A 15012-nucleotide genomic window follows, 5' to 3' on the forward strand; every position below is an offset into this window, starting at 1 on the left:
TATGATGCCCCCCACCACCATCACCACAGCTGCCCTGTCAATGCATCCACATTCTGTGTTTGATATGATGCTGGTTACGGAGTTAATGCGAGCGCGCATAGCGCGCACAGCGCGCACAGCGCGCGAGCGAAATTTTGGGGCCTTTATTTGAGTGCATGATGTATTTTTGTCTCTTAATTTTTCAGCCCCAACCTTACCTTTCTTAGCATGGTTTTCCAAATTAATTATAAACATTTAAAACTGAAAGCATGCAGCCAAGGAGCTCTCCACCTTTATTACTCATTTAAAAACTATTTGATCAATCTAATATAAAAGCATCATAGAATGTACAGTAAAGTAACATCTAGCTGGCGTCAGTTATTTCAAATGCATAGATATTGTTTAACAGTAAAATCTAAATTTAGTTTGCACCTAACATATTTCAGTGTGCTAAAATTAGCAATAACGTCAGCTAGTTCGAGGTGTATGCATAGGCTAACTATAAGTTAGCAGCATATTTCCCGTATTTAACAATAATTAAACATGGACTTACCTGAAAGTGATGCACGGGCATCATCTTGCAGTTTATTTCTTTTTCTGCCCCTGACTCCTGTTGTCTTTTTGAGGCCATTTTCGAAAAGTTTACCTAGCCTACTGTCAAAGTTCGTCAGGCCACTGAGATAGAAAAGGGCACCCACAGCGAGCTTGGAAAGTTGAGTGTGTATTTGTTTTTTGTGGGGGGGGGGGGGGGGCACCATCGTAACGTTTTTTGAGCAATTAAATATATCTTGTTTTGCCTGTTTTGTGATAAACATGCCTAAAAGGTGCGTAATATTTATATAGGCCTACTGAAATAATATCGGCATTATAATTATAATAACTATGATGATTTTTCAGTTGGCAAATTTTTGGTGCCCCCTCAGGACTTGGTGCCCTACGCACAGCGCGTAGTGTGCGTTATGGGAGCGGCGGCACTGCGCACAATGCACCACGCAAGCGATTCGCCTGGCTCCATGGAAAATGAATGGAAAACATGTTGTTGCTCGCATCGCGTCGCTGCAGTGGACAGCACCATAACTAAATTAATTGCAGATATCAGAACAGACCTACCTGCAGTCTCTGAGTGTGTGTTAATTACTTTACTTTGTCTTTGCATCGTACCAGCTGAGTAACATGCAACCAGGTCGCTGTAGATAGGTCGCTGTGACGTAGATAGGTTCGGTTTTTGCCCGCAAAATCTGAGCTGACAACGGGAGAGAAATAACTCAGAAATAACATTTCAGTGCGACAAAGTTTTCGCCCTTTGCACTTGCTTTCAGGAACTCATTTCACAGGTATATAATGTAGCCTACTGAGAAGCAAATCATGGAATTTTCTTTATAGCATCTTTAATAAATTTCACACGTTAGCCTACACAATAATTACATTATTACAGTTAAGTTCCAGTGAATCGAAATATCCACAAATAGGAGTGAAATGGTTTATATTTCTGCCGATCAGTTTGCAATTGAGAATCTTTTAGAATTAAGAAACTGTGGATTCAGGGAGGATCCAGATGTGTCATCCAGATGTAAACATTTGATCAGATTACTCTCCAGCCAGATAGTGCTTTAAATGTACAATCTGGCAAATTTACTGACGGCTTTAGGGGTCAGATATTTTGCTACATACAGCAATGTAACAGCATCCGTGGATAAACCTGGAAGCAAGGTACTAATTTGGTACATGCAGCAGTGTGGCCGCTCGCATGTGATGCTCCCCTCTGATTTTCCGCCATCTTCAACTTCCCATTGTTCATCAGGGCAGGCAACCGAAACTAGCCGTTCAGCTAGCTAACGTGAATCACATTAGCTTGTTGGTGGCATTGTTGTCACCTTCGGCAGTTTCTTTCGTAGCCCACGTCGAAACAGATTGTTTAACATAGGTACAACGCAATACACACACAGGACAGAAAAATGATGATGGACGATGACCAGCCCAAGACCCTGTAAGTAAAAGCTAGAGCTATCGACATTAGCTAGGTAGCTCCCGTGTGACTGTAGCATTGTACTCTACGTGTTGTATCAGGTCTTGCAATTTTCTAAAGATCGCCTGCTAGTTTAAGTTGTGTGTTCTTTATCTCGGTGGACTCCCATTAATAATGTATTATTAATACTCCATGTATTGTTAATCTCAGGAACGTAGCCAGTTAGCTAACGATAACTAGCTGAATGGCCGCTGAAGTTTGCAGGCTAGCAAGGCTATACTGTACACGGACGTTTTGGGTTAAGCCACACGTAGAATATACATTTTAAATCGCCCCTCAGTCGTTTGGAATGGATTTTACAGATGGGATTTTCGCCAACTAGACCTAGATAAGCAGCTAGACTAATGCCTTTCATTTCTCATTGCTAGCTTGATTGCACTACCGGGGTTCGGTGAGTTTGTGAAATTGCGAGCAGGCTGGATTCCTATAGCTGTAGTCTGTAGGCCCCGGCCGATGGGTGCATGCATTGCAAGCAGCCACGTCAACGTTCAGCTAGCGATCTCCACAGGACATTGTAGTTGGCAAAATAAGCGCCTATTAATATCTCCCTAAGTATAAATAAACGGCTGTCCACGAGTGTGCTATAACAAGTGGCCAGCTAGCTTGATATTGTAGTCACCAAGCAATATGGATTTATGTACCAATTGCAGTATACAGTGCATATATGGGGCATAATATTTCGTTACAAGGTTCAGGAGCCTTCAATCCTCCTCACATGTCTTCCTTTCTGCTCTAGGTATGTTGGGAACCTGTCAAGGGATGTTACTGAGCCTCTAATCCTCCAGGTTTTCACACAAATAGGACCTTGCAAGAGTTGTAAAATGATTGTTGACGTGAGTGTCCCTCTCCACTACATGTGCTTTTGCTGTGTGTTTATACGTTTACAATGACTTAACTATTATTATTTTATCAATACAATTCCCCACGTATTGTAACTGTTTGTTATGTTAGATTTTGTTGACCTGGCCATGCTCATATTTACTCATTATATAATGTCTCAACAGACGGCCGGGAACGACCCGTACTGTTTTGTAGAATTCTACGAACACAGGCATGCGGCTGCGTCCCTAGCTGCCATGAATGGACGTAAAATAATGGGTAAGGTAAGCTATCGTATCTAAAGGGTGAGTGGGGACGGGTGGGCTTTGGGTGGTGAATCTGAAATGTCTGACTAGCAGAATGACTGTTGACATCATTCAAAGTCAAGTGCAATAAGGTGTGCTGTCCTCTTATATGATGGTCCTTTATAGGTAAGTAGTTCCAATGTATGTATTTGCCCAGCTGCTTTATGCTTCATAAGGAATTGAGTGAATGCAATGAGATTAGGGCTACAGGAACAATTATGATACATTGCTTTCATCCTCAGAAGATAATATAGAGCAGTCTGAGGAGTAATGTTAGTAAACTTATCTTTAAGTCCGACGTTTTCTTGGAATATCTACTTATTTTGTCATGTGGCCTAGTTGCTAGCAATATTTTTCAAATTTATATACCAGCTTTCTCAGCATGTCACAATGTTCACGGGCCCATTTCTCTACCACCTCACATTCTAAAATGTAACACCTGTGTCACCTGAATCGTATAAACATACTCCATCTGCTTTGCTCTCTCCTCATTCTATCCAGGAGGTGAAGGTCAACTGGGCCACCACACCAACCAGTCAGAAAAAAGACACAAGCAGTAAGAATCGCATATATGGTGGAGGGGCTGTCAAGGTTTCACTGATAGTGGCCTGTTTCATACGTTTAGTCATTGTCGTGTCTCTTCCTCCAGATCATTTCCATGTGTTTGTCGGTGACCTCAGCCCGGAAATCACCACAGACGACGTCAAAGCGGCATTTGGCCCATTTGGAAGGATATCGTAAGTATACCTCCACTGACGTATCCTCGTAATGACCATGTGTTCTGAAATCCTTGGGGCTGTCTGAGTGAATGCTGTATTTCCCCTCAGGGACGCAAGAGTGGTCAAAGACATGGCCACTGGGAAGTCTAAAGGCTATGGATTTGTGTCCTTCTTCAACAAGTGGGTAAGTATTGCCCTTATGTTGACCACACATCTCAAACGTCCTTATTGATATGTGTTGTGCTCCTTGTGATGATTATACACAAGTGTGTGTCGTGATGATAGACAAGTGTGTGTGTGATTCTGCTTGCAGGATGCTGAGAACGCTATTCAGCAGATGGGAGGCCAGTGGCTGGGGGGGCGACAGATCAGGACAAACTGGGCCACCAGAAAACCCCCTGCTCCCAAAGCCACCTACGAAAGTGAGCACGCCTCATTACTCTAATATGATAATGTTGGGTGGGTGTAGCTCAGTGGTAGAGCAATTTGCCTGCTGATCTACATAACATGGGTTTGAGGCCTCCTCTTTATGTCACTGTGGATGAAATGGCTAATTGAATACACTATAACAGTGACGTGTTGATTGAGCGGACACTTTTATCCAAGGTAGCTTACGTTGGAGGGATTCAAACCTGCGACCTTTTGATCTGCAGTCAAATGTTCTAACGTTGAGCTATAACTACCACCAGATGCTAACCACCATCAACAGATTGCAGAGGTGCAGGTTGATGGAGGGTGAGATAGATAGATTGTAAGACTGATTCCCCTTATGTTTCTCCTTCTACCTAGACAACACAAAACACCTGTCCTTCGATGAAGTGGTGAACCAATCCAGTCCCAGTAACTGCACAGTGTATTGTGGGGGGGTCAGCTCTGGTCTGACAGGTCAGTAGTCCTACATCCTGAGGCCTGGTACAGGTGTTGCCATGTGGATCGGAACAGCTCGACACGGCAGGTCCTTGTCACAACCTTGCCCCCCCCCTCCCTGCCTTCTCTTGCAGAGCAACTGATGAGACAGACCTTCTCTCCGTTCGGGCAGATCATGGAGGTGCGGGTTTTCCCAGACAAGGGCTACTCGTTTGTGAGGTACGTTTTGTTGACGCGCAAGGTGCACCCTCTGTAGTGTTGGTGCAACAGGGAGGGAAATTATCACCAGCCAAATGCGGGTGATTTTGTGTTGTGGCGGGTAAACTCGCTTCAGCTACCGGCCACCGCGGCGTGGTAAATCAAATTATTACACGGCTGTTACTAATGCTGCAGAATGCCCCATTCACTTGAATGGTGATTCCAACGTTCTGCGGTCAATTGTGTTTCGATAACCGTTGCTATGTATGACTGACCGCTGTCAAGAAAAGTGGCCACGTTTTACGTAGCACTCCATAAGTAGTCCGGTAACCTTTCAACTCCAGCGTACTCCGTTGCTTAGCGACGTCAGCTGATTTGAAGCCTAAAGAATGTTCAACGTCTATGAAGTTCAACGTCTTTGGCGAAGTATTTATCTGCAGATCAACATTAAGAATGGTAACATATAAATTGTAAAAAGACACATTGTTTTAAGTAATTGTTTTGGCAAGTAGCAGTGTAATAACCGGGATAATGTATAGAACGCCGTTGTCATTATCGGGAAAATAAGCCCCTTCAGCGTGAAGCTACACCCCTCTGCTTCGCGTTGGGGGGCTGTTCGCCCTGTCGTGGAAGAAGAACGCTCGGGAAAACATCTCTGAATGCTCCAGAAGCATCTCTTCAGAATCTGATTCTGATTAGCAGGAGAATTGTACTGGGAGTGGGGAGGATGGGTGAAGGAATGTTAGTTTGTTGTTTAATCTGCCCATCATTTAATGAAATGTATATCATTTGTTGTTTGTGTACGTATAAGAAAGAAAGAGAAAGTGTCAGTGTTTCATTGATATTAAATAAACTGCTTAAGTATTGTAGATCTTGTAGTTTTAATTTTCACATGCAGTTATACATTGTCGGTTAAAAACAATAAAGTGGCCGGTAAGAGTGGCTGGTAGACACAGTGGCTGGTGGACAACATTTTTGATTTCCATCCCTGGGGTGCAATCGCCTCTTTACCCCCCTCTGCCTCCTTCTCTCCCTTCTCCCCTGTCCAGGTTCAACTCTCACGAAGGAGCAGCCCACGCCATCGTGTCTGTGAACGGCACCTCGATAGAGGGCCACATGGTCAAGTGCTACTGGGGCAAGGAGACCCCAGACATGATAAACCCCATGCAGCCACAGGTGCAGGTACCCCAGGTATGGAGCCCACCCAGACCCCTCACCCCCCACGCAGGGAGGCTGTTGAGATGTGAGGCACGTTCCCAGCTGTCCTGACGCTTCCCTCCCCCTCTCCCTTGCAGCAGAACAAAGTGGGCTTCGCGGCCGCCCAGCCCTACGGCCAGTGGGGCCAGTGGTACGGCAACGCCCAGCAGATCGGCCAGTACGTGCCCAATGGCTGGCAGGTGCCCACCTACGGTGTGTACGGCCAGGCCTGGAACCAGCAGGGTTTTAAGTAAGTATCCAGGTGTGCCTGCCCTCCCTCCCCCCTTGTCCCCCCCAGCCTCCTCCCGCTCCATCGTCCAGGGCTGCAGCCAAGGGCCTCCACCATAGGGTGCTCTCTGCAGAAGACTCCCCCTAGAAACCTGCAGAGGCCTGGGAGAGGAGCACAAGACACCCCTCCATCCTTCCAAATGGGAAGAAAAAGGCAAAACCGACAGAATTCATTTAATTGGCCAATGGCATTTTTCAGATGTAGTTTTCTCTCGACGGGTGTCCTCATAGGGAACACTCCCATCCCTGGTCTTTCGGACTCAGCTGAATATGCTACCTGACCCCTTTGAAACACTGGCTACCACTGGCGGTGATAGTGTGCCGTCCCCAACCTTTTATTTAATGCCATGTAATTGCATTGTTTTTGTCATTTTTATGAGGAATTAAATTTTAATATTTGTTTGCCATGGGGACTTGAGATGCTGTGAGAATTTTTTTATCTATACTTTGATATATTACCTGTTAATTGTATAAAGTTTTTTTTATCAGTTCTGTTTAACTACATGTAACCAAATCAGTTGATCATCTCAATAGATGCACGACGGCCGGAGTAATATTTCGGTCACACTTCATTCTAAATAAGCAAGCCAAGGATTCACTGTGATCATGTCAAATACAAGGGAGAATCGGCTGATTTTGTGTACCAAAATACAGCCTGGGTACACTATGAATGTTCAATTCACTAGATGACTGGAGTCATCCGATTTGGGATTGGTGGTCATTTGCATTTGGAGGTTATGCGGTGTGACAGCCTCTTCCTGTACAGTGTTCACACAGCACCCAGTATCTTTCTACAGACTCCTTGCCAAATCAAATGACCACAGATAAATATGAGTCAATGTGGTGGTAAATGTATCCAATGTTGAGTTAGCGGCTTTCTTTTGCTGCTCAGGCTGAAGGTGTGTGGTGGTATAACAGGACACAAATTGTTCTTATCTTGATTCCTCAATCGTTTTTTTTTTTTAAAGTTACTTAAATTTCTTTGAACAAAATCGTCCTCCTTTTAGGCAGTACTGTTTCTGCTTGCCAACTCACTTTCTAAGATGACATTGTATTTGACAATACCAGCTGTCCGCTCTTGCTCTCACTCTTATCCATAGCAGCGGGGACATATTTTATCAGGGGTGTGTTGGGGGGTGGCTTAATGTTGCGGGGTGCCAGGGACGGACTGGGAGTAAAAATAGGCCCTGGACTTTTCTTACGTGCCTTAGCCTGGTTTTCCATCGTTCTTCTTCTCCCGGTGCTCCCGATGGCCAGTCCGCTACTGCGGAGCTGTGCCACGGTGGTGGATTTTCAAGTCGTATCATTTTAAATTCTCGTGCTGTCAGGGGGTGCTGCAGCACCCTCAGCACCCCTAGTTCCCGAGGCCATGCTCTTCTATTCTTCTTCCTCTCCGTTTTCTCGGCAAGCCTAATTCAGTGCTCACCCCCCCTCATCACTTCACGTCCTCCCCTTGTTTCCCCACCTGATTTCAGCGTGTGCCATGTCTGCCCCCTCCTCTAACCCGCCGGCATGTTTTGTCTCTCCCCTTGTTTGCAGCCACTTACCAGCCAGTGCAGGCTGGACGGGGGTCAGCGCCATCAGTAACGGTGGGGTTATGGAGCCCACACAGGGACTGAACGGGAGCATGCTAGCGAACCAGCCTGGCATGGGAGCCACAGGATACCCCACACACTGATAGAGGGGGGGGGTAGCCTGGTCCAGCCTTCGTGGCTGCTGCCTCACACAGACGTGTCGGATGCCCTCTCCATTCGTGGCAAACTTGAGACTCATTGGTACATGGAATGAGGAGGCGAAATGGACTTCTGAAGCAGAGGACTAGAATAGGGGGGGGAGGGGTGTGTTAAAGGGAGTTAGGGAAGTTGTGCCCACACAGGTATTACGCTCTTGTGGTAGACAGACTACATGGAAAGAGAGCTAGACCGTTTTAAGTTAAAGTGTAAATGAATATTAAACTGTAAAGTAGATACTTTTGGGGATTTGAGCCTTTTGTTTACAATGACTCAACTGCTATCATTTTCATTTATATATTGCCAATTGTCAATGCTGTTTTTTTGTTTGTTTGTTTTTTTACACAAGAAAATTATTTCAGTTTCAAACAGTGAATCATGTGCAGTCATCAATCTTAACAGGTATTCGATTTTTGTCCCTCCCCTCTTCCAGTTCAGAATTCAAACCAGTTGCAGGGATTGATGCCACTGCTTTCCCCTCTAAGGGCAGATTGATATTGCACAGTTTTTCTCTTGTAATTTTACAAATTTGAGGGGGTCTTTTTGCATTCCACTGTTCTCCTGTCATATCACATTTTTCTCCCCTTGTGTAAATAACCATTTCAAAATGTATAAAGCAAAATGTCAGCTGTGGGGGCTCGCTTTCTTTTTTTAGTTTTGTTTCGATAGATGAGTAGCACCTTGTGAGTAGCGAATCAGCCATGTCAAATGTTTCTCCATGATGGCACTGGCACAATGCAGTGTTTGTGATACTTCCATGCAGGGAATAGATGGCATTGCTCCACAGTGTTAAAAAAAATATTAAAAAACAAAACAAAAAAAAGAGTTGTACTATTAAGTAATACTGTGCATAAAATGGCATTTCTCATGTTTTTTTTTTTTTTTAACAACTGAAACACAAGACTTGATCAGAAATTCGCACTATCGTCCTTTTATGCCAGGGAAGTGGAGGCTCATTGCGTTGCCTTATAGAGCTAATTTGTTCAAACTGAAATGACAAAATAAAGAGTAGGCAGTGCCTACATGGTAGACTTATGGTTTTAAGAGGTGTGACCCCTGGAGTTTGATCATGTTTCTGCTACTATAATCAATGTCTTCTTGCTTTGTCCAATAAAATTGCTGAAGCGCTTGAACTGACTCTGTTTTGACCATAAACATCCTGTTTGAAGTGGTATTTACATGTTTAAAGGAAGTGAACCCTGTGTGTACATATTTGCAAGATAGTTCTGGTTTTCTTTGGAACTGAATTTTGGAATCAGAAACATATCTTGAAAACTCGCATCATTGTGTTACACAGAAGGATTGTCACCAGGGCATGACCATCCAGTGACCATAAACAACGTACAAAATGACTACAGCAATGTGAAGAAAGTCGGGTACTGATCCCACTATCTTAAGTATTAATAGACTCTCTGTCATCTACCTGTAATTATCCTGACCACTGGGTCTACTGTGGATGGTGACTATGCTGGGTTTGCCCCTGTGACTCCCATGTCAATTTTCAGGGAAGCATGTTCCTCATATTCCTTTGTAAAGCCAGCCACCAGACAAAGGTTCCCACCAAGTAATGTGATTGGGAGGCATTCCATTACTGATTATATTTGGCACTCGTTCTAACTCACAGTGGTGCTGATACTCTCTCGCTCACTCTCTTTCTCTATATATAATTATGCCCTTTTGTACAAAGTGAAGTCTACAGATTATTTTTAACGCCATCTTCAAGCTAGGTGTAATCACCCAACAGCAGTGCCCAACGTCCCTAATGCTTTTGTGGCTGAATGGGCACTAAATCACACAGACACACTCCAAAATCTCATGGACAGCCTTCCCAGAAGGATGAAAGCATATTAAACCTTATAAAACCTAGTTTTGGAATGAGCTGATGAGAAACTCGCAAGTGGGATGATCAGGCGTCCCAATTCCTTTGTCCAAATAGTGTTCTATATGTAGATTTTTGTACAGAAGGTGACCACTATGCGTCACCCTGGGACTCCAATTACCAGGTAAGTATTCTTTTTGGCTTTTATTAATGTCAATACAGGTGACCTTAAGTATGAGGGGACGTGTAGGACATACTTGTTTAATCCTATTGTTTACTCTCTCAACTACTATTGAAATTCTGATACATTCAGGGGCGTTGCTCGACATAAAGCTAACAGGCCCTTACTCATATCCCTTTTTTTCCTCCAAGCATGTTGCATACAAGAAGTGTGCAACACAATGCACTATACAAACTTCCCTTGCTTAACCCACTATATCTACAGTTAAGGGATGTAAGTTGGATATCAGCTTAGGTAGGTACATCAATAGACTGGTGTTGTTATTACTTTTGTGTTGGAATAAGATTGGTAGGCCTATTATTTAGTAACTTCACTTAGAAAACATTGTTTTCTTAGTCTACCTCAATTCTGACTTCGTGCCAACACCTTGACTTCTGTGTGCCGCTGCAGTAGCTGTTATAGCAAGCACAGAAGAGCGTGCGGTCATGAAATTCTACAGGCATGCATCAGTCTGTGTTTTCGATTTAACCGCGTTGATTTTACAAGCGTTGATTGGGTTACTGCGTTTCTTTTTTCCGTGATTATCAATCTAAATGAATGTACTGACTAATAAAGTAAATTGCTTAAACTCAAACTTGAGATTATAATGGGGCACAGCAGATTTATTTAGATTTTTTTAAAGGGTCTATTGACGCCCCAGGATTCTCTACATTCTACATTCTCTGTAAACCTATGCACGCTCATATGTGAACACTTCCACATACTCATATAATCACTTTCACATTATTGACACACGCTCATACTTACATTTACATTTATCTCATACGCATACATCAAAGATTGCATATATATTGTTGAAAAACGTATACATTCATAAATGAATATGTTGCATATGATAACAAATTTAAAACATGTTTACTGGCAATAGTAGCTGCATGCAACAGGCAGGCGGCTCCCCCAGCTAATGACATTGACATGCAAAACAAATGTATTTGCAATGAAACAACTGCACCTTACAGTACATGGAAAAAAACTAAACAAGACAAATAAGTCTGTAACTACACAGTCCTAATGTGAGGAGCCAACATGAACTTCTCTATCATGGAGCTCTGCCCCATGGATGATAGAGGGGGTCAGTGGCTAAGTGGTTTGGAATTCAGGCTATTAATCAGAAGGTTGTTGGTTCGATTTCCGGCCATGCCAAATGTGTCCTTGGGCAAGGCACTTCACCCTACTTGCCGTGGGGGAATGTCCCTGTACTTACTGTAAACCGCTCTACCAGTCACTGTATAGACATCTCAACAAGGAAGCAACTGGCAAGTGCTTTCAGTCAGACATCAGTACAACATCTTGTAGCTTCTCAGTTCTTTTCAGATTTTGACTAATGCTGAAGTTTTTGCGAGAATGGGTAGGGGGCTGTCACCCTCCTACATAAGGCACCTGGAGTGGAAACAATTAAGCATCAGTTGATTGGCTCCGTACATGCAGAGTGGAAAACAAATAGGAGCAGAGCTCCTCTCTGGGGTTTTGCTCCACTCATAGAACTGGAGTTATCTCCAGAACCATATTTTTCAGTGGAACTTTCGGGGCTCTGTTATGACAATGAATGACTAAACCCTTTGACTATGCAACATTTGCATAGACGGCCATGCTCTTTTTTTAGGACGTATAGAATGTTTTGTGTGTGTGTCACAGTATGTGTGTGTTTAACTGTGCGCGTGCATGATGACAATATAATAATGTACACCACAGGCCCACATGCAGGATCAAGACAGCCAGTGTACCTTGGCTCTTTCTCTTTCTCACTCTGACACACACACACCCGCACACACACACTAACAATCCATCATATGTGAACATTATGAGCAGTCGTACATTGTCTATATCTCCTGTCTGATTATGATAGTTGCCCAACCTGAAATCAGACATGGAGCATTGAGGCTGTTGGGATTCTAACAGAAGGAATAACGAAAATGCCATAATCAAATATATATATATATATATATATATATATATATATTGTAGCAAACCAGGGGAGTCAGGCCGGCCAATCCGGCCCCGTAGGCGGGTCCCTCGACTGCGATTGGGCGACGTGATAGAGGGCGTCTACCTGCCGGTCGAGGTGCTGCAGCCACTGGGCACCTGGCACTGGTCACACCTGGAGCCCATCAGGCAATCAGGCGAGGGCTTAAAGGGGAGCCAGCCCAAGGCCAGGGGGGGGGGAGAGAGACCACCCTGGATGAGCATTGACAGTAACCTTTCCCTCTGCTTTGCCCCCCAGAACTGCACTCCGTAAAGGACCCCAGACCCCGGACGGGAAGACCCCTAATTTGAAGTTTGTCCCACTACCTTACCCTGAAACCCTTAGTAAAACCCCATTTAAGTTAACCCCCGTGTCTGAGTCCTATTTTTTGGTATATCGGGCCTTCAAGTCCCCTGGGCTGCTACAATATATATATATATATATATATATATATATATATATATATATATATATATATATATATATATATATACATACATACATTGATGATACACGATTTCTTACACCGGTCTTGCACAGTTACAGACGTCCTAAAAATCTTCTAGACAGACAGTCAAATATTGAACTGCATGTTTATGTCCAGATATCTTCACCTGGGGTGGAAAAGGGGTGACAGGGGCTGGGTGTAGGATAGTATGGAGCCGTTGAGGGATGGTGTGACCCGATGCCACCATAAATTACCATAAGAGGGGGGGGGGGAATGAAGTTGAAATCCTCGAGGTGTATTCGTGTGACGTCTCTGCAAATGGGGGTATCGTGACATTGGAACGAGCCGGCTGATGCCCTGACAACGGTGGAAGAAGAGGGACCGTGGTTGGAGCAGAGTTAACTGCATTATCAGTTCTGTTTTTAAGTGGTCCATAAAATCCTATTGTTGTTTGTGTCCGTATTCAAATCAATACGTCACCGTTACCCCAACACTGAAGTTGTCCTCACCGCTTCTTACGAGGACGACACCGACGCCTCGCTTCGAGATTTGAGCCGTGACTGTGGGCTGGGAAAATATGACCATCAATTGTTATGGTGACATCAGCATGAGCTCTGCAGGCAGGCAGCATTGTTGGAGAGGTGTTCCTGTATGACCAGAGAGAGAGAGGGAGGGAGAGAGAGAGACTGGAGAGGAGGCGTTATTTCAACTGGAATTGCGAGGGTGTTTTTTAGACCAGCCAGTCAGTTCCCGGCTTGATCCACCTTACCAGCGAACATCAGTGGTAGAGTACCGCAGAACGCGCCTTCATCACTTGCAACGGCATCAGAAGGAAAACAGCTCAGAATCTTCCTGAAGCCTACTGTATGTTCGTGATCCTAGTGGAAATGCGACAGCTCTGAATTCCAACATAAGTACCAAAGACGTAGCGGGTGAAACCTGTCATTTAGACAGGAAATCGGAGATAAATTACAGCCCAAGAACAGCTCTCAGCAGCCGCCAGGGATCTACGAACGGGATCCGTTTTTAAGAGCTTGTTTAGATATTTTCAGTAAAAATGGGGTAAGTGCAGTATTTAAAAAATATATTTCATAATGGCATTTTCGTTATTCCTTCTGTTAGAATCCGAACAGCCTCAATGCTCCATGTCTGATTTCAGGTTGGGCAACTATCATAATCAGACAGGAGATATAGACAATGTACGACTGCTCATAATGTTCACATATGATGGATTGTTAGTGTGTGTGTGCGGGTGTGTGTATGTTGTGTGTGTCAGAGTGAGAAAGAGAAAGAGCCAAGGTACACTGGCTGTCTTGATCCTGCATGTGGGCCTGTGGTGTACATTATTATATTGTCATCACGCACACGCACAGTTAAACACACACATACTGTGACACACACACAGAACATTCTATACTGTAGGAGAACATCCACAGACCAAGCTGTAGAACATCCTTCTCTTCCACTGAAGAACATCCACATTTCCCACTGTGGTACAGTCATCTCTCATGATGTCAAACATACACCTCCCACATTGTAGGACATCCACCTCTCATACTGAAGTGTGGAACACCCACCTGTCATTATGCAGAACATCCACCTCTCATACTCTCTCACCCGCGCCTCATGTTCTTCCGCTCACACCCACTCTCTTCCTCTCTTTCTTTCTCCATTCCATCAATCTATCTCCTTTCCCCTTGTCTCTCTATCTTTTTTCTCTCCATCCGCCATCAAGACCTTAGCCCCACTCTTCTCATCTCTGTCTCTTTCTCCGTCACTCTCTTCTTCAGACCCCCTCTCCCTCTCTGTCTCTCCCTCCCTCCCTCTCTCCCTCCCTCCCTATCTTTCTCTCTCTCTCTCTCTCTCTCTCTCTCTCTCTCTCTCTCTCTCTCACTCTCTCTCTCTCTCTCTCTCTCTCTCTCTCTCTCTCTCTCTCTCTCTCTCTCTCTCTCTCTCTCTCTCTCCCCATGCCATTTTGTTGACTAAATTCCTCAGCTGAGTTGGTCAGTAACAAGAAACTGTCATTTGTGAGTGTGTGCATCTGTTTGTGTGTAGGCTAGGTGTGAGTGCGCGTGTGAGTACGCGTGTGTGGGGTCAGATTCCCATTAAGAGCAGCAGAAAACTCAGTGCCTCCAACAGTCATGACATAGAGTGTAGTCATATTTCATAACTATTCTTACAGTGCCCTCCCACCACCACCCCTCTCTCTCTCTCTCTCTCTCTCTCTCTCTCTCTCTCAACAGATGTTGCACACCGTCATCCTATACTGTGAGGAGGGAAAAATGTATCTTTAACTAGGATGAGACTGTCAGGCACCTTTTTAGCCAATATCTCAGGTTACAAAGCCTTTTTCAGGTGTTGCAGGCATGGTGATATCTAGCTAGGCTAGCTAGGTGATATCAGTATCCCTATC

At 44.3% G+C, this 15012-nt stretch overlaps 1 protein-coding gene across 2 annotated transcripts; it reads left to right on the top strand.

Moving 5' to 3' along the window:
- The first annotated feature begins 1533 nt into the window (after nucleotides 1–1533).
- On the top strand, nucleotides 1534–9261 carry LOC146219561 (cytotoxic granule associated RNA binding protein TIA1-like). 2 transcript variants are annotated; one of them, XM_084694992.1, is made up of 12 exons: nucleotides 1534–1966; nucleotides 2742–2838; nucleotides 3010–3108; nucleotides 3631–3685; nucleotides 3779–3866; nucleotides 3957–4032; nucleotides 4162–4270; nucleotides 4638–4733; nucleotides 4850–4934; nucleotides 5963–6104; nucleotides 6212–6360; nucleotides 7938–9261. In XM_084694992.1, the coding sequence occupies exons 1-12, from the start codon at nucleotides 1935–1937 to the stop codon at nucleotides 8074–8076; spliced, it is 1167 nt and encodes a 388-aa protein (XP_084551118.1). In that variant the 5' UTR covers nucleotides 1534–1934; the 3' UTR covers nucleotides 8077–9261. The 2 variants fall into 2 exon arrangements, with proteins under 2 accessions (XP_084551118.1, XP_084551117.1); XM_084694991.1 differs by having other exon boundaries at nucleotides 1544–1966; nucleotides 6209–6360.
- The last annotated feature ends 5751 nt before the right edge of the window (nucleotides 9262–15012 follow it).

The sequence above is a fragment of the Hypomesus nipponensis genome, chromosome 28 (assembly GCF_054491055.1).
Source record: "Hypomesus nipponensis isolate SF chromosome 28, ASM5449105v1, whole genome shotgun sequence".
Taxonomy (NCBI): domain Eukaryota; kingdom Metazoa; phylum Chordata; class Actinopteri; order Osmeriformes; family Osmeridae; genus Hypomesus; species Hypomesus nipponensis.